This window comes from Rhinolophus sinicus, linkage group LG02, assembly GCF_036562045.2.
Source record: "Rhinolophus sinicus isolate RSC01 linkage group LG02, ASM3656204v1, whole genome shotgun sequence".
Classification (NCBI taxonomy): domain Eukaryota; kingdom Metazoa; phylum Chordata; class Mammalia; order Chiroptera; family Rhinolophidae; genus Rhinolophus; species Rhinolophus sinicus.
Window position 1 is genome coordinate 127,510,738 of NC_133752.1, and position 26,242 is coordinate 127,536,979.

The window sequence follows — 26,242 nt, forward strand, 5'->3', positions numbered from 1 at the left end:
TTAAATCTTCAAATTTACTGACTTGATTTTTGTTTTTTCCTAATAGTAATCACAGGGTTACTTAAAAGTGAAAAAGGGAGGCAGAAGAGAGAGTCACAGGGACTTGTGACTCTGGAAGAAAGACATGTGACTTTGCTTCCTTTGAAGATGTGGAAAGAGGACCATGAGTTGAGGAATGTGGGTGGCCTCTAGAGGCTGGAAAAGGCTAAGAAATGAATTCTCCTGAGAGCTTCCAGAAAGGAATGCAGCCCTGCTGGCCCCTTGATTTTAGCCCAGTGAGACCGTGTGGGACTTCTATCTACAGAACTGTAAGATGATAGAGTTGTATTGTTTCAGATGCTAAGTCTGTGGAAATTTGGTACAGCAATAAATAGAATACAAATACAGAGGGGTTTACTAGAGTTTATTTGTATGCTGAAGGAAATGATTTCATAGAGAAGAAATTGTTTATGCATTAGAGGAGCACATAATTGTAGGAGCAAAGCCCCTGTGAGGGAAAGATACAAATGGCAGGACTGGCTCTGAGAGGAGTAGAGCACTTCATCTAAAAGGAAGAAGGCAGAGAGGAGGTCCAGATATCAGAAAGTGGGTAGAGGGGCCGGCTGGTTGGCTCAGTTGGTTAGAGCGCGATGCTCGTAACACCAAGGTTGCCGGTTCGATCCTCACATGGGCGACTGTGAGCTGCACCCTCCACAACTAGATTGAAACAACTGCTTGACTTGGAGCTGATGGGTCCTGGAAAAACTCACTTAAGTAAATAAAAGTTAAAAAAAACCGTGGGTAGAGTTGTCTTCTGAAGATGAGGAGCTCCACTCTGATGTCAATGAAGTATGCAGCCAAGTTCATCACCTGAGGAGGAGACAGTATTGGAGATTTAAAGGACTGATATGAACTAGTTAGTCTGGAGCACAGGAGAGCAAGCTATTTAGGACTGCAGGGTTGCCAGACAGCGTGGACTGCCCCATTGAGACTATGGACAGTCATTTAAAGCAGGGTTCGGAAGCACGCCAGACGGTTTTTACCTAACCTTGTTCAGATGAGCAGGTGCAGGCACAGAGGAGGCTAATAATGAGCAACTTTAGAATCTAAGCTAAAGGAATGTAAGTAAGGACATTTAGGACATGAAAAGCAATGACAGATAATGAAAAAAATGACAAGATCAATAGATCAAAAGAAATGGTTGGGCTGAGGATACCAGAGTAAGTGTGCTGGACGGGTAGGAGGAAGTGGTGGGAAAATAGGGTGTTTACACTGAAATTTTGGCGATGCATTGACTGCTGATGACAAAGTCAAGACACTAACCATGAAAATGCCTCAATGAAGAGGGTAAAGAAGAAATGGTTATTGGAAGTGAGAAGGTCAAGTATCTGAGATGCCAGGAGATTGGATAGGTTGCATATGTTACCACTCAGAACTGACATAAATAGAAGACAATCAGCCAGAAGCTAAGGTCCTCAGTCTATGTGACTGGGAGGTTAGCTGATGACAGCAGTAAGAAGGTTGCTCCTTGTAGGGGACGGCAAGTCTAAGGGCATTAAAGCCAGTCTGTAGGAAGTCCTTCCAATCATCCGACATGTAAAATAAGCAGAGAATTCTATTCTCATTGACACCCAGTCAAAAATAATTCTTTCCTATCAGGAATATCCTCAATAATACAAAGTATAAAATTATAAATGCACAACACATTATTTGCTTGTTTGATTGAAATAGTACCAAATAGAATTTATCAGAGTTCCTGTGTTTGTGGTACGCAAATCTATATTTTGTACCACAAATAGGGGATAAATCTGTAGGTGAAGTCACCTATTTTATGTATTAATACATTATAATAAAATCAATAATAAAAATGCAGATAATATAGTATTATAGAAACATGTCAGAAAATACATTAATGAGTAATTTGGTTGTTTTTCTGGATTTTTGTGATGTTTATGGCATTTTCAATTTGTTAAAATTTATAATTAAAAAAATTTTTCACTCTAAGTATTTACTTTCTTTCCTATTCTTTTTCTTAAACAAGATTGTATAAGTTTCAGGTGTCACAAAAGCTAGATCATTCCTTGATAGGCCACAAATCTGGCCTAGGATTACCAGCAGTCAATTGAGAAAGGGAAAACTGGTTACATAACACATAGTTTTACTATGGTTAAAAAAATCCCCCCAAAAACAGTAACAAAAAAGAAATACAACCATTTTTAATGTTAATGTCAGACATTTTTTCCTAGGTTTTTAATAACAGGAATATTATGTAATATAATGGGCCACATCTTCAAAAACAGTCCACAGAATATACAACATATTTCAGAAAGCTTTCTAATAGTGTCAGTTAGGGGGGGCTTATGATGTCATTCAGTGAGGAGGGAAATAAGGTGCATAGGTCTCTACTGATCTGGCTTCATCATGGTTTAGATTTCAAAGCATCTGCAGAATCGATGGGTTGATTAGACTTCCTGTTAAGACTGAACACACGTTTATCTCTACTCCCTCAAGTAACTTCACTAAAACAAAAGTAAAGTGATAACATAACAAGTAACAACAAAGAGGATGAGAGATGAGAAGAAAATTTTAGAAAATGAAAGATGGAAAACAGAAAGACTTTAGCAGAGTGGAGAAAGATGAATTCTAACCACCTGCAGGAGACAAAGTCAATAAGAAGTAATCCTTTTTTATCCTGAAGAACCCTAAAGACAACCTAGAAGTTGAAGGCAACAGCATATACCTCTGAAAGACAGCAAAGGATGGGAGCGAAAACAGAAGGATTAGTTGAAAATCTGCATAAGGAAAAGTTAGATTCTGCTCTTCAAGGCTCAGTAGCAAGGAGGCTGTCTCTCTTGATCTTGGCAGAGTGCTGGAAATTAATGCTCTGTAGAGACTGAATCACGAGTGTAATGAACTTGAGAATACCAGGTACACTGAGCATAGGGACTCAGTGAAATCCGTGTGTTGAGTAGTGAGACTCCTCCAGCTCTTTTTCCCTACTTGGCTGAAACAGTTGACAAGTGGCAACACAGGCAGGAGCACAGTTTCTCTCAGGGAAATCGATCTGGCCAAGAGAAAAACGTCATAGATACTGACATTTGACCCATGCTTTCACAACATGCCTGGGTCCAAAAACCACCCTCCTAAATGAGGACCATCAATCAGTCAGCTCTGCCTTTTCACAGAGGGGCATCCAATCAGCTTTTAAGTGCTGCAGTCTTAAATATGAATGAACAACAGACTGATGAGGAAATCCTCTAACATGAAAGATGAAGACTAAAACAATGAAAAAGAAAAAAAAGGAATACATAGACAAGAGACAGTGAAAGACCAGCAGGAGAAAAGTTCAATTTCCGTAGGGAGAGAAAAGATGATGGCACAAGAATAGGATACTATGGAGAAAAGCATTTAGAGAATGAGAAATCTTAGACAACCATGGTGGCAAAACCAGAAAATTCAATAGAAAGATTGACATATAAGGTGGGGGAAATTTCACTGAAAGTAGAACAACATGCTAAAGAGATAGAAACAGGAGAAAAAAGATTAAAAAAAACTATTAGATAGCTCTTAGAAGTCCAACATCTATTTAAGAGGAGTTCCAGAAACAGAGAACAGGAAAAAAAGAAAGAAAGAATTATCACAGCTATAGGCCAAGGAAATTTTCCAATTGAAGGGCAGAAAGCAGAATGAAAGGGTCCACTGAGCCTAATATAATCATGGGAAAAGACCAAATCAGGGCAAATCTTCAAGATATTTTGGAAGATCTGGGTAAGAAGATCTAAAAACTTCCAGTGAGAAAGTAAAAGGAATCAGAATGCCATTGGTTTTCTAAACATCAACTCTGGAAACTAGAAGACAATATAGTGATGTGTTCAAAGTTATGAACGAAAATATCCAATCTAGTGTTCTATGTCCCAACAAACTATTAATCAAGTGCAGAGACAAATTAAAAACCTTTTCCAACCTGCAAAGTCTCCAAGAATGTGTAATCCTATCTCCAGAATATATTGAGGATGTACTCCACTAAAACGAGGGGGAAAAAAAACAAGAGGACAATATGGGATTCAGGAAACAAGGGGTCTGCATAGGAAATGATTCCCAGGATGATAGGGAAGCATCATCCCAGGATAACCACAGAGCAACGTGCTTTAAAATCAATCCAGACTAGAGCAGAGGATGGAGGGCTCTAAGAAGAGATGTCTCCAAGGAAAACAGAAATAGAACTGATAGGGCCGCCCGGTGGCTCAGGCGGTTAAGAGCTCCGTGCTCCTAACTCCGAAAGCTGCCGGTTCGATTCCCACATGGGCCAGTGGGCTCTCAACCACAAGGTTGCCAGTTCAATTCCTTGAGTCCCGCAAGGGATGCTGGGCTGCGCCCCCTGCAACTAGAAAACGGCAACTAGAAAACAGCAACTGGACCTGGAGCTGAGCTGTGCCCTCCACAACTAAGACTGAAAGGACAACAACTTGAAGCTGAACGGCACCCTCCACAACTAAGATTGAGAGGACAACAACTTGACTTGGAAAAAAAAAAAAGGCCTGGAAGTACACACTGTTCCCCAATAAAGTCCTGTTCCCCTTCCCCAATAAAATCTAAAAAAAAAAGAAAGAAAAAAAAGAAAGAAAAAGTTTGAAAAAAAAAAGAAATAGAACTGATAGAGTACACAACGTGATTAATGTTGAGAGGTGAAAAGTTTTAATGTCAATCTGTGACTGGTATACAGAAAAATAAGCTAATGATAAGGAAAACAACAACAACAAACACAAATTTTAACTATGGAAAAAAATAGTTGTGCAACAAGAAAAATGTTGTTAAAAAATAAAAGAAATCATAGTACACTGTATGGCTCAGCTGTGAGCAATATTTGCATAGTCATAACAGTATAAACATTTAATGTTCTTCAATAAAATCATGATATATAGTGGGAGTTTAGGAGTAAGGAAAGTGTATATGTAGTTAGTGTAAGAGAGTTAAATATTCTTCTTTATTAGGAAGTCAGTAAAGGATATCGAAAAATGGAAAAATCAAAAAGTAGAATAGCAGATAAGGACATTTAAAATATAAGTATGAAGATGTATATTAGAAACATTTAAAAAATAAATATGAAGATCTATATTAGCAAAAACAGTTAAAACAGTTCCAACTTCTGGAAAGGGTTTTGGGAGTGGAAAGGGTAGGTTGCAGTCTTTTGCTGTAGTCCATGCAGAACTAAAGTATTTAACTTTTAAAACGATGTACGTGTCTTATTTTTATTTTAGAGGGTGAATTGCATATACTCCAGCAGGCAAAATGGCTATTTCCCAATATCCTATTAATTATTTCAACACATACACGTAGGCTATTTCACATTATAGCTAATCCACTGCCTAGAAAACATTAAGATTGAACATTTAGAATAAATTTCAATCTGACATATTAAAATGAATCTCTTTGTTTTGTTAGCATCATACTTCCCTTTATTATTAAGAGCAAGTGAGTCACCAAAATTAGTTATTTTAAGCTAGCTCAGAGCTTCTCAACTGGGGAAGATTTTGCCCCTCGTGGAACATTTGGCAGTCACAACCGGTATTGGGGGCAGATACTGGCATCTAATAGGTAAAAGCCAAGGATGATGCTAAATATCCTACAATGGACAGGACAACTCCCCGAACAAAGAATTAGTTTGTCCCAGATGTCAATAATGATGCAGCTGAGAAACAAGTTCCGAGTCTCTGATGACTATTTCATCAGAATGCTATACATAAAGATTGATGATACACAAACATTTTGCAATTTAGGATTGATTCAGCTAAATATCTTGGTGCACTATTGGAAGTTGTCTGTCTGTGAACTATATCTTTGGGAATATTGAGAATGGTAAAGACAAAGGTATAATAAATGATAACAATAATAATATAGAGTGCTTTGTACATCAATAATCTCTTTCATCCATGGTTCCTAGGGCACTTTATAGACTAATAATAACTACTCCGGTACTCACATATTACCTTTTATCTAAGGACCTCAGGCACTTTCACAACACTCTCACAATGTAGGAAGTATTATTATTATTCCTATTTTATATGTAAGTAAACAGAGGCACAAAAGTTAAGCAACTTACTCAAAGCCACACAAGTCAGTAATAGCCAACATTACTGACTCAGAGCCTATTAATACTGGTCTAAGAGATGCAGTGACAAATTTATGTGGCATAAGTGTTATTCTAGTTATTCAGCTTATTGTTTTCAAGTTCATTTGTGTGTGCAGTACCTTTGTTGCCTAATTCCACCCAACCCCCCACATTAGAGACCCAGGATTCTCTCTGCTTGATATCCCATTAATAAAAGGCACTGTATTTACGGAGTGCCTTCCTAGAACCAAGCACAGTTAACACGCCTGGCATGTCAATTCTTATAACAGCTTAAAAATACTAAAATGTATGAAACTGGACACTTTGGTCAACGTTGCTCAAATAGTAGTTCACCGTAATCAGAAGTGTCTGGACGCTGATGGTAACCATTTTGAGCACCTCCTGTAACTGCAGAAGTCAAACGTGACTTGTACTCATCTTTTGTTATCGGTATAATTACAATTTTAATACACTTTTCCTTTCTTAAAATGTGTGTACATTTTTTTTGGCACCCTCTGTATATGCTGTCATTGCTGACTTTTATAGTAAAGAAAGCTGAGTTTCAGAGAACTTAAACATGCCCAAGATCTCTCAGCTACCTATAGTTGTATCCAGGCTCACTATATCCTCTTTCCACTGCATCCTGCAGCCCCTCCAAGCATATTCATATGAATCTGTTTAATGCCCAACCCTCCCTCTCCTCTCTTAAAACTCAGAAAACTAATGAAGAATCTGTAATTGGGAATTGCAAGTGGTGCACCCAGGTTGGTACCAGCTAGGCTCCGCGTTTTAAACCCATCCCCAAGGAAGGCCTTTAACTTTCTAAGGATTTTCCCAGAACTCTCTCCCGGTAACCCATATGTTCACCCCAACAGCGAGACCAAAGACCATAACTGTATGACCTTCCCTCTGAGAAATAAATAGCAAGTGAATCACTTTTTCCTGTTCTCATTCCTGTCGCAGGCACACAATGACTGCCTACTCACCGCGAGCCACCTGGGTAAAACAGGAATACTAAATAGGAAGAGAGATTTACTGTTAGGTAAGAGTGTGACTCAGGGCTCGCCTACTTCTCCCAAAATGGTACATTTGTACCCTATGACAGTGATGTTTCCCCGGCATTGCTTGTAGTGTCTCCTTAGGACGCTGTCATGGGCAGCCCACCCAGCCCTGATCCAGGAATCTTAGATGACTTGCATCTGAGGATAAGATTTACCCTATGGCGCATTAAGGATGGAAACAGAGAGACACGCACCGTCCCGGCTCCTAGCAAATCAGCATCAACACAGCTTTAGTACTTTGGTAGGGAGCTTTGCTGCTAAATTCACTATCTGCAAAGAGGAGATGTAGAGACAAGGTTAAGAAGAAAATTCCAATAGGATTGAGATCCAATCCAATCCAATCCATTGTCGAAATGTTTTTAAGTTTTCTCCTATAAGCATAATAGTAAACCCTTGATAATTCACTGTCGACTTAAGCCCCTCCTTTTAGGTAACCCTTTCACTAGAATACCACAAACTTTTCTTAGTAGGGAGGGTGCTAGGTTTGTATCAGTTCTTTCTATTCTCTACCTGCCACCCTAGTACATCTGAAAAGGGGTTGGCGACGAGGCAGAGGGACGCGCGAGTGTTTTCCCATCCTGGCTAGTCAGGCCCTGAATCATCCCAAGTTGATTGCATTTACCCCCTCTGCCAGCAGCATTCGAGACTTTCCCTCGAAGAATCTGTCTTGTACTTAAAAGGAAGAGTGGTGGGAGAAGGGAGAGGCGGAGATGAGGAGCCGGGTGAAGGGCGTGGGGGGCCGTTCCCGCCCGGAGTCGGAGGCGCCAAGAGGCCAGACGCCGCGGGGCCGCGAGCCCAGGAATGCGCGGTCCGACCGGCGGGCTGGCCGCGGCGCCGTGCACCTGAGCGCCGGGGGCGGGGCGGCGGCGGGCACGACCCCCCCACCCCATCGAGCGCCTCGCCCCTCCGCGCCGTCTCGGTCCTTTCCGCCCGCGCTTCGGCGCCGCTCGGCTCCCCTCCCGGCCCTCGCTCCCTCCCTCATTCCCTCCCACCCAGCCCGGTGCGCCGCGAGCTCGGGACGGCGAGTTGGCCGCAGCTCCTTCCGCGCGGCCGCTTCCGCTCACCTGGGCGCCCGCTCCCAGCCCAGCGCCTCGTCCCGCGAACTCCTCCCAGGTAAGGGGCTGCCCCGGCCGCCCCCGCACCCGTCCCTCCCCAAGTCCGCTGGATAGCTGGTGTCTACACGTCCCGCCTCCTCCGGAGCCGGCTGGGGGCTCCGCGCCTCGCCGGGGAGTGGGGGTGTCGGTGGCGGGGACCCCGGGCCGGCAGTGCGCGGAGCGAGGTGCAGGAGATGCGACGGGCCGACTGGTGGCCGGGTCCGGCCCTGGTTCCCCCACCGCCGTAGGCGCGGACCCCGCTGGGGATGGGGCGGGGGCCGGGGGTGGGGACAGTCCCTTTCTCCTCCCCTCGAGGGGCGGTGATCGTCCCGTCCCGCGGTGTAGGTGCGTCGGGCAAACTTCGCAGGTTGGGGACTCGGCAGTCACTCGCCGGCGGGCACGAGTGGGCGCGCTCTGGGTGGGGGGCTCCGAGCGGTGCGGCCGCGGGGAGACCCTCGGGCCGGGCGAGGACCTTACGCTTCGCTTCTCCGCCCCCTTTTGTGTTTCCCCTCAGACGGCCGGCTGCTGGGGGATCCGCGGCCGCCCCCTCACGCGGGGGTCGTTCTCTCATCCTCGGGGCCGCGGGAAGGAAGAGGCGGCGGCGCCCGGAACCCGGGTGGGCGGCCTGAGGTGAGAGCCCGGCCGGCCCCGCTGGGAATATGGCGACCGGTGGCTACCGAACCGGCGGCGGCGGCAGCGGCAGCACCACAGACTTCCTGGAGGAGTGGAAGGCGAAGCGCGAGAAGCTGCGCGCCAAGCAGAGCCCCCCGGGCCCGGCCGCCCCGGGAGGGGGCAGTAGCGACGCGGTCGGAAAGCCCCCGCCAGGGGCTGTCGGCACCTCGGCGGCCGCCGCAGCCAACGAGCTCAACAACAACCTCCCGGGAGGCGCGGCCGCACCTGCCGCCCCCGGGGGCGTGAACTGCGCGGTGGGACCCGCGGCGCTGACCCGGGCGGCCCCCGGCCCGCGGCGGCCTGAGGACGAGCCCCTCGCCGCCGCCGCCGCCGCCGCCGCCGCCGCCTCGGGGACACCGCCGGCCCGGGGCGACGAGGAGGAGCGGGACGGCGCCCCGGAGAAGGGCAAGAGCTCGGGCCCCAGTGCCAGGAAAGGCAAGGGGCAGATCGAGAAGAGGAAGCTGCGGGAGAAGCGGCGCTCTACCGGCGTGGTCAACATCCCGGCGGCGGAGGTGAGCCGGCGGGGGCCGCGGCCGGACCTGGGTGGGGGCGGGGGCTGCCGCCTCCTGGAATCTTCTCCCCGGGAGCTCCGGGCCTCCAGGGCCCAAGAGTTTCCCTATTCTACCTCGAATCGCTTATCCTTTCACTGAGTTAGGCAGGCAGAGGGTGATGGAGTTTTACTCCGAACAAATGCTTCCTGGGAAGTTCTCAAAACCCCAAGTAGGACACGTGCTTTTGAGGCTTCCTGGCTAACGTCTCAGACCCGGGATCCTTTTTTCCCCACTGTGGTGGAAAGACAAACCCTGGCTCCAGCACTTGCTCACCTAGGCTTGTTTTTCTATGCTTGATCAGTTAGAAAAATTGATTAATGGTGATGACGATATACTCTAGTTTTCCACGTGTCCGTCTCAAGTTATATTGTTTATCTCTTTTTCTCTCTTAACAGTGTTTAATATAGCACCTGTAAAGGAAACGTGGCCTTAGCATTTATCTAAGACAACTTTGTCTTTCAGTGAACCCAAGATGAGTACATCCAAATGAGTATGTGCACTATTTTATAGATAAACCAGCCTTTGTAAATAGCACTCCCCAACACACACACACACACACACACACACACACACACACTTCTGAGTGCTATTTAGGACAATAGGAACACGGGAGCAACCCACAATTCTTTTTACTAAGACGATCTCATGTTTAAGTATTTGGCTCTATGTATTCTGGAAAACATTTGTGGTAGGGTTGGATTTTTGTTTTGTTTTGGTATTTTTGAGCAGTCTCAAAATATTTCTGCAGGCAGCAGCATCTTCCTATTAGAGTGATTGGTGAAACATTTACTTAGTGTGTAACTGCACCAGTCTACCCTCAATAAAACAACCCTAAACAAGTTTTCGTTAACTTTCATGTAGCTCACCTTGTTTCACCCAAAGTAGTTGCATCTTTTTATCGTTGGCTTATGTTTTACTTTTTTTTTTTTTTTAAACTCCTGCTTTTCGAGTTATTCAACTTTGACCCCAAGTAAATAATAAGAATTTATGAGCTTTAATTGTGGTTCAAGTAAACGCATTGGTAGTAAGTTAGGGTGTATATCAAACATACCCAAATGTTTAAGTCTTAATATGATTCCCATACCTGGAAAATCAGTTTGTCTTTGAAGGGTATATTTTTATATGAGTGTTTCAGAGAGGTTTTTTATCAGCCAGCCAAACTATCCTCTGTGGTTTGCTACTTGCACAAAAGATCTGTTATTCATTAAATTGCTTTAAAAGGAATTCACAAGAGTGGTAATCAAATTTCTAGGGTTTTTTTTTTTTAAGTTAAAAATACGAAGATTAAGGGGAAACAAGACAAGGCTTTGGAAAATCTACATTCCTAAAGTTTATTTTCTAAAGTAGCTGATGGTCCAAATAAAAGAATTTGTCATTTTCAGTCTTTTCCTCATTATCCATCTGACAGTGGTCTTATTTTGGGAAATATTTTGGCAGATGTTAAACTTCATTATTTGGCTGCTTGTGCTAAAATTGTTATTTCTCAAATACCATTTTGTTTTTGTTTTTTTAACAAGGGTAATGTTTACTGGGGGAAATAAGTATGGTGTATCTTGTGAGATCCAAAAAACATCCTTTGTTAATATTCCTACTTCGGGTAAGGGAACATAGTGCTGAGAATGTAGATGACTCCCCACTATAATTGAGTCTAATACTCTGGAATGTTTTTCGTTTGGGTGTTGGCAACTCCTAAATTTAATCTTCCTTAAAAACAAACAACCCAGGGTACCATTTTTTTGTCTGTGGAATTTGAACCTTTTTTATGGAACAGGGAATTGAGGAGTGCTTTCTTTTTGTCCTAACTGTGGCTCTATCTGTTTCATTCTGTAGGACTCAACAAAACATGGTAATGTTTTATCACAGTATCTAATTAGCAGACATACTTCTTGAGTGCCTCCTCCCCATATTTTCAGTTTGAAAACAACTTAACTCGCCCAAATTATTTTAGTAGTGGTAAAACATATGACTCAAAACTTCAAACCATTCACTATGAAGCATTTTTATATCTTTAGGTTGTTGCTTTTTTAGAATTGTGTGTCATTCATTTCTATTAGTAGTTTCAACATTGAGGATGCCAGTTTCTGTTGAGTTTCTCATGTAATATTACTTAGCACGCCTGTTTAAAAGTCATAATATTTTACAAAATTTTCAGGTATGAAATTATTATAAAAGCAGAAAAATCACCAATCTGTCATTATTCAAAAATAGACTTATATATAATGTTGACTAAGACTTATTTTCAGACCAATTCCCAACCAAGTTTATATTAGATTAGCAAACATTTTGTATGCAAAAAGCTTATTTTAGTGGTTGATAAACAGTAAGTTCCTTCAAGAAGTATTAAACGTGTGTAACACATTGCATTAATTTATTTTACTAATCACGGAGTATTATAAAATTGTTGTAAAAGTACCTGACAGCACCTAAAGATATCAAAACAGCTAGAAGATAGTTTTAGGAAGGAAGCAGGTCAAAAACTGAAAGTGGTGGATGAGGGTAGAATACTGGGTGGATACTTCATGTTATGACTGTAATAAAAAGTACAAATATACAGATGCTCGTTATTGAGAAAAACTTTAGTTTTCATTTACTGTTAGAGTGTTTTTTGAAGTTGTTTTCTAAATCATTTTTTCTATGGGGGGGAGGTAATAGCCCAAATTGGATAATTTGGAAGCGACATCCTGCCTTCCAGTAGTTTTTGTATACATTTATTAGACTAGTCAAATGTTTTATTACGTGTTTGTGTTAAAGCTACTATTGTAAATACCGTGGAGAAAACAAGAAGAATAAGGAGCAAGACTAATCTAGGAAGAAAGCTAAGGCATAATTACATGAAAAAACTTAAGAACGGAGTTAGCAGCCTGCAAGCCATCTTAGTGCAGCATGTAACGAATTGTTTATTAGAGATATTGTGTGTTTAAAGGGAAGAGGTGATTAGGCTGAGAGAGGCTATTGAGGATGAGGGTCTTGAGCTAAGACTTGTATTTATACCTAAATAATTCACACATACATGTATACATACCTGCTTGTGTAGTATTTTAAATGGCAGAGTGCAGTGGTTCTTAACTTGGCAACACATTAATATCATGTGAGGATCTTAAAAAAATACTCCCTCCTACTGATTACTGCTCCCCCATACTGATTACTTACGCTCTTTCTCCCTGACCCCCTTATGATTTAGTGGGTCTGGGATGGATCCCATGCATAATATTTTGATAAGCTCCCCTTGTGATTCTAATGTGAGTCAGGTTTAAGAACTATTGGGCTGCAGTCTGGGGATATAGATATGAATAGGACAGAGGCCTGGCCCACAAGGCCCTCAAGTAATACAGGCAGTTGTGGTACAGTGTTAAGTACAGCCTGTTTCCTGAGCAGGGGGCCTAATGCAAGGACCGGGATAGTTGAGGAAGTTATACACCTAGATAGTTAGACACCCGTGTTGTCAGAGCGCTTGTGAAATTTTGTGATTGAGTAGATTTGCATGAATAGGTTAACAGACGGTTACCATAGGAAATAGTCTTTTAGTAGGTAGCACTCAAGTGACACTGAGGTATTGATTTAAATAGAAAAGTTAACATTGAATGAAACTTGCTGTTTTTATGGTGGGGTTGGCTAGAGCACTTTATGTGATGTCTTAATTAATGATCACAGCAGTCCCATGTGGCAGTTATAATTAGGCTCTTTATCCCCATTCCTAGAGGAGAAAATGGAGCTTACAGAGTTTAAAGTGACTCACGTTCACATAGAAAGTGAGGAAGAGGTAGAGCAATATTTTAAATGTTTTTGTGTTTTTTTGTGTATGTGTGCATCTAGGGAAAGGAGAGTTTTAAAGAATTAATACACCTTGTAGTATTTGGCTTATTTTCCTAGATTTTTTTCTATAACTTTTTATTAGAGGTTATCTTATCTTAAATCATTGAACCACCTGAATGGGGAAAACAGTGAAAGTATGGAATTAAAGAGGAATTAAGGTCAATTTTGTAGGCTCATAGATTGCTTCTGACCCTCTAATCTATAGTATGTATGCTTGGTCAAATTTTGAATATCAGGCCATCAGCTAACTATAAATCTATTTTTGGCTAACAGTCAGAAAATGTGGATCTTGGATTTTACTTAAGTGATACGTTGTTTTTTTGGTTTTTCTTTTGGATATGATGGGATTTTAACACCTACTCCATAGTTTGAAGGAGCATTTGATACATAGAAAGCATTTCTAAGTGAATGCCATTTAAGTCATAATTATTGAGCATACTTATTGAACATTGCATAGGACATGTTCCACTTAAACCTTGTAAATCCAGGTAGATTAAGAAATGCCTTTTGGTATGCCCATTATATTCCAGACTGTCTACCTTTCTATGTGATGAGTCAGGAGAAGAACTAACAGTGACTCAGAGTTGGAGAAAATTGGACTTGTGAATAGGGTAGCTACAGCATAAATACTGAGACTGCTTAATAAGATATTAAGCCAAACTTTCCTAAATGTTTCAGCTTGTTGGTAATTTTCAATACTATGATTTGTAATGAGTTGTCTAAGCCGAGATGCCTTTTTTCATAAAAATAATAATTGTATAATTAGATGATGTTTATGGTGTGTTTAAGTGCTAGGCACTGTTCTGAGTCCTTTACATATATTGGTGCATTTAATTCTCAACACAATCCTATGGGAAAATGGGGCAGAAAGGGTAAGTTACTTACTTGACTGAGGTCATAAATATATGTGGTAGGAAGCAGGGTAGAGATAGTCTGCTTTCAAAGCCTGATGCTTAAGAACCATCTTAATATTTTTCAGTGTATTACATACTGTATGCCTAATTTAAGAAATAAAAAGATTATTTTAGCAGTAAAATATAAGTTGCTAGTTATTACTATAGAGTTTGAAAATAGCCCTTTTATGAAAACCAGATGAAGTGGGACTTTATTGAACAAATGTAAGAGCAAATAAACATATAAATAGTGGCATTAAAATTCTGATTTAAAGTCATTATTAAATTAGTGGCCTTATTTATGCTCTTTATTATTTCTACATTGGTTTTTCGCATCTGTGATGTAGGCCAGAAAATAATTATGCTATTTAATAGTAATGCTGATATAATATCTTAGAAGTTTAAAATTATTGGTAAGTATTAGAGTGAAATTTTCTAAGGGCTTTTTTTTTCCTTTTTAAAAAGTAAGATTTAATTCACATACCATAAAATTCACCCTTTTAAAGGGTTCAGTGGTTTTTCGTATATTCACAAAGTTGTGTTCTAAGTGCTTTTATATTTTCATCTTAATTTTCATTATGTTCCTAGAACCTGAGGTACCTGAGTTTTAGCTCCCCACTCAGTAAAGTGCAACAGTTTTCCTACCATGAAAAGCTGTTAAAATAATTTAATCAGAGTTTTCTGCATTTCACAGGTAAAATGAAATTATGGTAGAATCTCCTTAGTTTTAAGTTTCTTAAAACTTGGTCACCTACTACCATTTGTATTAGAGTTTAGTATTAGGTATTTAATTGAATTGAATATTTTCAATTTACTTAAAATTTTACATATCTTTTATGGAGATCTGCAAAGCTCTACCATCTAAACATTTGGGGACTTTGATTCAGAGTACAAATCGAGTTTTAGATCACTTACAGTCTTAGTATGTCATTTAATTCAGTGTCTTAAAAACTGTGGCTGGGAGTGGGTGGGATGACTCCTGTACCAGTATTTACTTAAATACTGGTTGTTTACCTAAAATGTTGATTTCTTGGATTCATCTCAGCCTGGGAATGGGGAGCGGGTTACCTGAAACTGCATTTTAATTGTTCTTGAGTGTTTCTTGTACATAATAAATTTGGGGAAGAACGGACATAAATGTCCTGTATGTGTTTACTGATATCTCAGAGGAAATTGATACTGATTATCTAACAGAATTGTTACATGAATCAAATAAAATTGTTCCATGAATTGAGAAGTGTTCTAAAAATTACCAAATGATACATTATAGTTATTGTATAGGTTGCATTGATAGCTGGCTGTTGATGTCTAATGGAAATTTCTTATTGGGATGTTAAGCATTCTCATCTTTTTCATTCTGTTAGGTTGGTGCAAAAGTAATTGCAGTTTTTACAATTATTTTTAACCTTTTAAATCGAAATTACTTTTGCACCTACCTAATAATTAAAAACTTTATAGATACTGTACCAGACAACTTGAGCTACTTGGAAATTCAAAGTACCTTGTAAACATTTATGTAATGTCTTATATTTAGTGCAGAATGTTGTCTGCCTTTCTTCTTGTCCAGAATTTGTAAGAAGCCTAGACTTCTGAAAAAAAGTCCCTAACAATGTGTAATTTAAACTTTATTTTCACTCATTTTTCATTTTTAGGTATCTTTAAGTGAAAGGATATAATTATATTTATAAATCTGTTTATTAATTAGCAGTTCAAACTTATAAAATAGGTTTTATCCATCTTATCACAATATTCTTAAGTGCGAGAATTTTTTCCTGTTGTTTGCTATTCTCACATTAGACCTATAGGCCTTGAGTAGCCAATTGATTCTTAACATATTTGTTTATTGCTGAGGCAGCTTGCAGTTTGAATCCTAGGCATTTATGTTTATAGCCATACTAGCATAGAATCGAGCCTCAGCCCTGATTGCATTCTCCTTAGGTTAGTTAAAAATACACTAGGCACTATGTCTTATTGAAATTGTAAGAATGTTTAATTTCCAAAAGTAAAATTATATACTTCAAAGGTAGAAACAGTTCCAGTAAGTTCAAAACTTACCATGTGAATTGGCTAATAATTATTCTGTGATAATCTTTAGCAATTTGTCAAATTTTTATGGGTCATATGTAGGTTTTTTAAAAAATAATTTTATGATTTTTCAGTTACAGTTGACATACAATATTAGTTTCAGGTGTACAACATAGTGATTAGACATTTATATAACTTATGAAGTGATCACCCCGATAAAGTCTAGTACCCATCTGACACTGTACATAGTTATTAAAATATTATTGACTATATTCCCTATGCAGTACTTTACTTCCCCATAACTATTTTTATAACTGGCAATTTGTACATCATAATTATATATAACTGGCAATTGGTACCCTTCCCCTTTACACCCCTCTCCCCAAACCCCTTCCCATCTGGCAACCATCAAAATGTTCGCTGCATCTGTGAGTTTGTTTCTGTTTTATTTGTTCATTTATTTTGTTTTGTTTTTTTAGAGTCCATATATAAGTGAAATCATGTGGTATTTGTCTTCACTGACTTAGTTCACTTACCATAATGCACTGTAGGTCCATTCATGTTTTCATAAATGGCAGGATTTCATTCTTTTTCATGGCTGAGTGATATTTCATTGTATCTATGTCTTTATCCACTTTATACATCTTTATCCATTTGTATACTAATGGGCACTGAGGTTGCTTCCATATCTTGGCTATTGTCAATAATGCTGCAGTGAACATAGGGGTGCATATATCTTTTCGAATTAGTGATTTTTTTTTTTTTTTCCCAGATAAATACCCAGAAGTGCAGTTGCTGGGTCACATAGTAATTGTATTTTAATTTTTTGAGGAACCTTCATACTGTTTTCCACAGTGGCTGCACCAATTTACAATCCCACCAGCAGTGCATGAGGGTTCCCTTTTCGCCACATCCTCGCCAACACTTGTTTGTTGATTTGTTGATGATAGTCATTCTGAAAGGTGTGAGGTGACACCTCATTTTGGTTTTGATTTGCATTTCCCTTATGGTTAGTGTTGTTGAGCGTCTTTTCATGTCTTTTGGTCATCTGTATGTCTTCTTTGGAGGAATGTCTGTTCAAGTCCTCTGCTCGTTTTGTTTTTTGTTATTTTTTCCTCTGCTCATTTTTAAATCAGATTGTTTGGTGTTTTTTTCTTTTTTGTGTGTGCTGAGTTTTATGAGTTATTTATATATTTTGGAAATTAACCCCTATCAGATGTGTCATTGGCAAATATCTTCTTCCATTCAATAAGTTGTCTTTTCCTTTTGTTGATGGTTTCCTTTGCTGTGCAAAAACTTTGTAGTTTGATGTAGTCCCATTTTTAAAAAATTTTTGTTTCTCATGCCCGGGAGACATATCCAAAAAAATATTGCTGAGAGCGATGTTAGAGAGTTTACTGACTGTTTTCTTCTCGGAGTTTTATGGGTTAAAGGTCTTACATTTAAGTCTTTCATGTATTTTGAGTTTATTGTTGTATATGCTGTAAGAAAGTGGTCTAGTTTCATTTGTTTTTAAATGTATCTGTCCAGTTTTCCGAGCACCATTTATTTAATAGACTGTCTTTACCACATTGTATATTCATGCCTCCTTTGTCATAGATTAATTGACCATTTAGGCATGGGTTTATTTCAGGGCTCTATTCTATTCCATTAATCTGTGTGTCTGTTTTTATGCCAGTACCATGCGGTTTTAATTACTATTGCCTTGTGGTATAGTTTGATATCAGGTAGTGTGATACTGCCAACTTTGTTCTTCTTTCTCAAGATTGTTTAGGTTATTCGGGGTCTTTTATGGTCCATATACATTTTAGGATTATTTGTTCTAATTCTGTGAAAACTACTGTTGGTATTTTGATAGATAATTGCATTGAATCTGTAGATTGCTTTGAGTAGCATGGATGTTTTAACAATATTAATTCTTTTTATCTGTGAGCATGGTATGTTTCCATTTATTTGTATCTTCAATTTCTTCAATGTCTTATAGTTTCCTGAGTGCAAGCTTTTTTACATCGTTGGTTAAATTTGTTCCTTGGTATTTTATTTTTGATGCAATTGTAAATGATACTGTTTTCTTAATTTTTTTTCTGAAAGTTTGTTATGGTGTACAAAAATGCAACTGATTTCTGAATATTAATTTTGTATACTGCTACTTTACTGAATTCATTTATTCTAATAGTTTTTTGGTGGAGTATTTAGGGTTCTGTCCATATAGTATGTCATCTGTAACTAATGGCAGTTTTACTTTTTACTTTCCAACTTGAATACCTTTTATTTATTTTTCTTGTCTGATAGCTATGGCCAGGACTTCCAAGACTGTTGAATAAAAGTGGTAAAAGTGGACATTCTTGTCTTTTTCCTGATCTTGAAGAAAAAGCTTTTAGCTTTTCACCATTAAGTGTGATATTAGCTGTGAGTTTGTCATTTATGGCCTTTTTTTTTTTGTCTTAAATATTATGAAATCTGATTTAATTATGGTTAAATATTGGTATGAGAAAAAACAACATAATTTCAAGAGTTCATACAGGTAATTCTGGGATGGCATGGTCTTTCGTCATGTTGAGGTGTGTTCCCTCTAACCCCACTTTGCTGCAAGTTTTTATCATGAATGTTGGATTTTGTCAGATGCTTTTTCTGCATTTATTGGTATGAACAAATGATTTATATCCTTCATTTTGTTTAAGTGGTGAGTTACGTTAATTGATTTGTGGATATTGAAACCAACCTTGCATCCCAGGAATAAATCCCACTTGATCATAGTATATAATCTTTTTAATGTATTGCTGAATTTGGTTTGCTGATATTTTTTTGAGGATTTTTGCATCCATGTTCAGCAGAGATGTTGACTTGTAATTCTTCCCACACCCCGCTGTTTTTTTTGTACTATTTTTGTCTGGTTTTGGTATCAGTAATGATGGCCTCATAAAATAAGTTTGGGAGCACTTCAATTTTTTGGAGTAGTTTTGGTATTAATTCTTCTTTGACTGTTTGATTAAATTTTCCTGTTTGTTGGGAGTGTTTTGATTGCTGATTTGATTTTATTAGTAGTTATTGATCTGTTCAGATTTTCTGTTTCTTCCTGATTTAGTCTTGGAAGCTTTTATGTTTCTAGGAATTTATCCAGTTCTTCTAGTTGTCCAGTTTGTTGACATATAATTGTTTATAGTATTTTCTTACAATCATTTGTATTTCTGTGGTGTAAATTGTCCCTTCTCTTCTTTCTCTTCTGATTTTATCTAGATGAGCCTTCTTTTTTCTTGATGAGTTTGGCTAAAGGTTTACCAGTATTGTGTATCTTTTCAAAGAACCAGCTCATGGTTTCATTGATCATTTGTATTTTTTTTAAACTATTTCATTTATTTCCACTGTAATTTTGTTACTTCCTTCCTTCTACTCACTTTGGGCTTTGTTTGTTCTGCTTTTTCTAGTTCCTTTAATTGTAAGGTTAGATTGATTATTTGAGATTTTTCTTGTTTTTTTGAGGTGGGCCTGTATGGCAATAAATTTTCCTCTTAGAACTGCTTTGGCTATGTCCAATAGATTTTTGGGTCACTGTGTTTTCATTTTCATTTGTCTCAAGGTATCTTTTGCTTTCTTCCTTGTTCTTGTTGTTAACCAATTTATTGTTTAGCAGAATGTTATTTAGCCTCCACGTGTTTGTATATTTTTCAGTTTTTGTCTTGTAATTGATTCTTAGTTTCATACGATTGTGATTGGAGAAGATGTTTTATATGATTTCAGTCTTCTTAAATATATTGAGACTTGTTTTGTGGCCTAATCTGGCCTATCCTGGAAAATTTTCCATGTGTGCTGGAAAAGAATGTATATTCTGCTTTTGGGTGAGATGTCATAAAAATGTCAATTAAGTTCATCAGGTTTAATGTGTCATTTAAGGTCACTGTTTCCATGTTGATTTTTGTCTGGATGATCTATCCATTGATGTCAATGGGGTGTTAAGTTTCCTACTATTACTGTCTTACTGTCATTCTCTCTCTTTGTGTCCATCAATATTTACTTTATATATTTAGGCGCTCCTACATTGGGTACTGAGATGTTTACAAGAGTTATAGACACTTATTGGATTAATCTCTGTATCATTATGAGATACCCCTCTTTGTCTCTTGTTATAGTCTTTGTTTTAAAGTCTGTTTTGTTTGATATTAAGTATTGCTCCTCCAGCTGGTTTTATTTCCATTTGCATGAAATATCTTTTTCCATTGCTGTTTTCAGTCAGCCAGTGTGTGTCTTTCGCTCTGAAGTGGGTCTCTTGTAGGCAGCATATGTATAGGTCTTTTATTTTTAAATCCTTTCAGACAAACTGTCTTTTGATTGGAGTGTTTGGTCCATTTACACTTAAAGTAATTATCGACAGATATGTATCGTTTTTCCCTGAAAATAAGACCTAGCCAGACAATCAGCTCTAATGAATCTTTTGGAGCAAAAATTAATATAAGATCCGGTATTATTATATTATTATGTTATATTGTATTATATTATATTATATTACATTATATAAGACCCAGTCTTATAATAAAATAAGAACGGGTCTTATATTAATTTTTGCTCCAAAAGTCACATTAGAGCTGATTGTCCAGCTAGGTGTTATTTTTGGGGAAACAAGGTAGTTATTGCCGTTTCATTAATTGTTTTCTGGTTGTTTTTATAGTTCTGTTCCTTTCTTATTCTCTTGCTGTATCCTCTTGTATGTTGTTGATTTTCTACAGAGTTGTATTTAGATAACTTTCTTTATTTCTTGTATATTTCCTATAGATTTTTGGTTGTGGTTCCCATGTTCTTCATATATAACAAGCTATGCTTATAACAGTTTCTTTTAAGTTGATGGTTGCTTAAGTTTGAACATAGCCTAAGATCACTACAATTTTTACTCACCCTCTCCATGTTTGTTTTTTCATTATTGTTTACTTTTGTGCATGTATGTTTGTTTTTATCCCTTAATTTATTGTTGTAATTACACATCGTCTTCCTACTTTTGTCTTTTAAACTTTGTACTAGCTTTGTAGTTGGTTGACTCACTGTTTTTACTGTTTGCCTTTGTTAGTGGGCATTTTTTTCTTTCCTATTATTTCTTATTAATATTTTTGATGTTTTATTCTTAAAGAAGTCTCTTTAACAGTCCTTGTAATACTGGTTGGTTTAGTGGTGATGAACTCCTTTAGCTTTTTTCTTGTCTGGGAAACTATTTCTCTCCTTCAATTCTAAATGATAACTTTGCTGGGTAGAGTAATCTTAGTTGTAGGTTTTTTGCCTTTCGTCACTTTGAATATTTCTTGCCAATTCCTTCTGGCCTGCAAAGTTTCTGTTGAGAAATCAGCAGCTTATGGGAGCTCTCTTGTATGTGACAAACTGCTTTTCTCTTGCTGCTTTTAAGATTTTCTTTTTGTCTTTAACCTTTGGCATTTTAATTCTTATGTGTCTTGGTGTGGGCCTGTTTGGGTTCGTCTTGTTTGGGTTGTTTGTGCTTCCTGGACTTAACCGTTTCCCTGAAAATAAGACCTAGCCGGACAATCAGCTCTAATGCATCTTTTGGAGCAAAAATGAATGTAAGACCCGGTCTTATATAATATCATAAGTATATAGTAAAATAAGATGGCTGGGTGTTATTTTCGGGAAAACACGGTACGTATGTCTATTTTCTTTGTCAGGTTAGGGACGTTTTCAGTCATTATGTCTTCAAATAGGTTTTTAATCACTTGCTGTCTCTCTCTTCTTCTGGTACCTCTACGATGAGAATATTGGTACCTTTGATATTGTCCCAGAGGTCCCATAAGCTATCCTCATTTTTTTTTTATTCTTGTTGCTGTTCCAGTTGGGTGTTTCTTCTACATTGCCTTCCAGATTGCTGAATATATATTCTGCTTCATCTAATCTTCTGTTGATTCCTTCTGATGTATTCTTCATGTCATTATCGCATTCTTTGTTTCTGACTTTATCTCTCTTTTTAAAAATATTTTTCTATTAATATGTTGACGTTCTCACTGAGTCCCTCTATCCTTCCCCTAAGTTCATGGAGCATCCTTATAACCAGTGTTTTCAACTCTGTATCTGGTAGATGGTTTGTCTCCATTTTGCATACTTCTTTTTCCGGAGTTTTGTCTCATTCTTTCATTTGGGACATGTTTCTTTGTCTTCTCATTTTTGCTGACTCCGTTTGTTTGCTTCTGTGTATTAAGTAGATCTGCAATCTCTCCTGGTCTTGGCAGAGTGACCTTATGTTGAAGGTGGCCTGTGGGACCCATTGCACGGTTTCCCTTGTTACCTGTGCCAGGTGCTCCAGGCGTGTCCCTTGTGTGTGTTGTGCTTTGAGTATTTTGTTGGGATTTTGCTGAAGTGAATAGCGCGGAGGGAATTTATGTTGTAGGTTACAATTCTGTGACAGCTAAAAATTTGTTTACAAGTCCTTTCTGTAAATTCTAGGGGATCAACTGATGAGACAAATAAAAATAATAAAATAAACGGTTCAAAATACAGCATGAAAACATCTTTTGTAATAAAATTAACTTCAAAAGATACCATTTAATATTAAGTTTGTGGGCATATGAGTGAACTAATTAATCTTATTTCTTTGAGAAATTTGAGGGTTAGGTAAAGTATGGAATGATTTTGTTACTTTTGGAACTCCTTGTAGAGTATTTATAAATATCTTTCAAAAGTATCTAATAAAGACTAGCACAATTTTACACATGATAAATTGTGAAGAAATGCATAAGTACTATATTAAATATGACACTATACCTTGAAAAAGACCTGAAGTTTGCTTGTAGAAGTTGGTGTGAAAAGCATTGCAACTTGTAGTGTTTAAAAAGAATGGAAATCTCAGTTATGAAGAACAAAATTATCATTTAGAAGGTGGTACTTGAAGAATTAAAAGTAAGATTAGGTGAAACTCTTGAAGTGACTTTAGGTTTCAATTTTTTTTTTTTTAAGATTTTATTGGGGAAGGGGAACAGGACTTTATTGGGGAACAGTGTGTACTTCCAGGATTTTTTTTTCCAAGTCAAGTTGTCCTTTCAGTCTTAGTTGTGGAGGGCGCAGCTCAGCTCCAGGTCAGTTGCGGTTGCTAGTTGCAGGGGGAACAGCCCACCATCCCTTGCGGGAGTTGAGGAATTGAACTGGCAACCTTGTGGTTGAGAGCACGCGCTCCAACCAACTGAGCCATCCGGGAGCTCAGCGGCAGCTCAGCTTAAGGTACTGTGTTCAATCTTAGTTGCAGGGGGCGCTGCCCACCATCCCTTGCGGGACTCGAGGAGTTGAACTGGCAGCCTTGTGGTTGAGAGCCCACTGGCCCATGTGGGCATCGAACCTGCAACCTTCGGAGTTAGGAGCATGGAGCTCCAACCGCCTGAGCCACCCGGCCGGCCCAAGTTTCAAATTCTTGACTAGACATTTTGGTATCCTATCATGCAAATAAAAGGTGATCCAAACTAAATTTTTATAATCTTAATTTTTTGTGCTGGTAAAAGTAGTGAGTTTAAAAAAAAGTAACGTGTCCATTGTAGTTCCCTCATGGAAATATATGAGAAGATAAACTTATTGTCTGTTATGCATATTAATATGTTTCTAATCATTTTTCTGTATATCTACATAAAAAATGGAATTACATACATGTTTGTATATTTATTCATCATGGGTATTTTTATGGCATTAGTCTTACTTCAAACATAGGGATGGATTTTTTGTTGTTGTATAATACCCATAATATAATATAAAATTTCACCATTTTTAGGTGTACATTGAGTGGTATTAAATATATTCAGATTGTTGTGCAGCTATCACCACTACCCAGCCTATAACTCTTTTCAGCTTATAAAACAGAAACTCTCTATACCTATTAAACAGTAAGTCCCTATTCAACCATCACACTAGCCCCTGGCAACTACCATTATATTTGCTGTTTTTACGGATGGATATTTTTGTGTTATTTGATATTAAAATATTTAAGCATTACTTGGTTGGGAAAGGATCCTACTGCATCTCTGCCCTATTATGTAGCTTTCTGATTGGCAGATAACTTGTCTTAATATAACAGCTATTCCCCTCCTACCTCCATATATTGTGTATCCTGAACATTCTTCAAGAAAAGTGTTTGGGTTATTCAGAGTATTAATATCTCATAGGTAGTAGGACCTTCAGTTAATTGTGAAAGATGCCGAGAGTTGTTTTTTTTAAAATCCTCCATAGCCTTTGATTTCAGTGGGAAATTGGTTATCAGAGCTGCAATAATAATAAGTGTGTGTAAGCTGTAACTCAACATGTAAGTTCCTAAAACTCATCATGGTGTGCAAAATTATAGTAACCACACGGCATATGGAAAGTGGAATTTAGGGGCATAACACTCAAAGATTTTGTCAGTGACATGTCAAAAGCTAGAAGCCTGGGGCGGCCAGGTGGCTCAGTTGGTTAGAGGGTGAGCTCTAAATGACAGGGTTGCTGGTTCGATTCCCACATGGGCCAGTGAGCTGCGCCCTCTACAACTAGATTGTAGGATGATGGATGATAACTTGGAGCTGATGGGCCTTGGAGAAACTCACTGTCCCCGAATATTCCCCAATAAAATTTATATTTTAAAAAAGCTAGAAGCCTAATAAAGACTAGCACAATTTTACACGTTAAGTTGTGAAGAAAAACACAAGTACTGTAGTAAATATGACTCTTTACCTTGAAAAAGACCCAAAGTTTGCTTATAGAAGTGGGTATCAAAAGCGTTGCAACTTGTGAAGTGGTTGGAGGAAGAGTTATCTGAAATTGGACTGAAAGTGCAACACCAGGTGTAGATGGGTGTGGCTCATACACATGCAGTGAACTGAGCTACCTGGCAGATGTTTGAAGTGTGTGCATTTTGTGTATTTCTGTGTGGCTGGGTTGCGTTTTCTGTGCTTACCTAGTGTTTCTTGCAGTTGGGCATGAGCAAATGTGAAATTTGTCTTATGCTCAGCATGCTCTCTGACATATCTGTTGCACTGTAACAAATCCAATTTTCTAAACAATTGTTACAGTGTTACAAATACATACTCATACATATATATCACTTTTATGTGCATATCCACAGCCTTCTATCCAAAATATGGAAAACAGTGGCTTGGGAAGATCCATTCAAATAATAAAATGGAAAATGGGCTAGGGAGCAGACAGTGACTAGAGATGAGAATATTATTCATTTAGAGTATACTACTACTTATTGCTCGGGGAGTGACGGTAGGAAAGGAAAGAAATGGATGGATTTGAGGTATTTGATTGGTATTAGAAAAATTATATAGTGGGATTCTTTGAGCTGGAAGTTTTTACAGACCATCTAGTCCGTTATAAAAAAGTATTAATTTTGTTTTCCCAGACTACTTTTACCTCAAAACTTAAGCTGTATTTCACCATCAACCTTCTTAACTCTAGTGAGTGTAGCATTTCCTCTCCCCTCTTTCCCAGGACTAACTACCCTGATTCCTATCTGGAATCTTGCTTATTTTATTCCTTCTTTCTTAAATACTTGGCCTTTCCCTCTTGGTTCATCTTGCCATGAAGAAATGTTCTCCTAATTCTGCTTCATCTTCAACTTAATTTTTTTCCTTAATTGTTCAGGTTAAAGGCATTGTTTTTACCTGCTAACTCCCATTTCACTGCTCAGTTCCTACTACTTTATTGAAATTGGTCTCCCAAGATTGCTTTTGACTTCCTAATTGCCAAATGTGACAGCATCTTTTGTATTTTCATTCTGTTTGACCTGTCTGTACCATTTGCCCTTGTCACTCCTCTCCCTCGGATATTACAGCATTTTTGTTAGATTCTTTTTTAGTTGATTTTATTCAGATACATTTGAGTGCCTGCTCTGTGCCCCAGGCTCAGTGCTAGGTGATACAAAGATGAATTGCGAGCTCACCAGTCTTTAAGGAACTTCCACTCTTCATTCAGGGACAAAGATATCTTAGTTCAGGTTGCTATAACAATACCATTCACTGGGTGGTTTATAAACAACAGAAATTTATCTCTCACTGTTCTGGAGGCTGAAAAGTCCAGGATCAGGGTGGCAGCAGAATTG

The 26,242-nt window shown here is 38.6% G+C and overlaps 2 protein-coding genes across 2 annotated transcripts in view; one reads left to right on the forward strand and one right to left on the reverse strand.

Moving 5' to 3' along the window:
* Positions 1-386: 386 nt before the first annotated feature.
* On the reverse strand, positions 387-8,814 carry LOC141570015 (uncharacterized). The gene is made up of 3 exons (XM_074324874.1): positions 8,721-8,814; positions 8,214-8,602; positions 387-849 (listed from the first exon to the last, which is right to left on the reverse strand). Exons 1-3 carry the CDS (start codon positions 8,812-8,814, stop codon positions 697-699), a joined length of 636 nt encoding a protein of 211 aa, XP_074180975.1. The 3' UTR covers positions 387-696.
* PAWR (pro-apoptotic WT1 regulator) overlaps positions 8,595-26,242 on the forward strand; it is a 97,796-nt gene continuing 80,148 nt past the window's right edge. The window contains exon 1 of the mRNA XM_019751255.2: positions 8,595-9,427. Coding sequence (XP_019606814.2) covers positions 8,903-9,427 — 525 coding nt within the window. The 5' untranslated portion in view covers positions 8,595-8,902. The remainder of the gene's footprint in view (positions 9,428-26,242) is intronic.

What these genes read in the sequence shown, in the direction of transcription:
- LOC141570015 (XM_074324874.1), bottom strand. Translation starts at nt 8,814, where the DNA reads ATGAGAGAACGACCCCCGCGTGAGGGGGCGGCCGCGGATCCCCCAGCA. An exon ending in AGGGGGCGGAGAAGCGAAGC is followed by an intron (nt 8,603 to 8,720) that starts GTAAGGTCCTCG and finishes CAACCTGCGAAG; the next exon opens with TTTGCCCGACGCACCTACAC. An exon ending in GGCTGGGAGCGGGCGCCCAG is followed by an intron (nt 850 to 8,213) that starts GTGAGCGGAAGC and finishes TCTCCTCCTCAG; the next exon opens with GTGATGAACTTGGCTGCATA.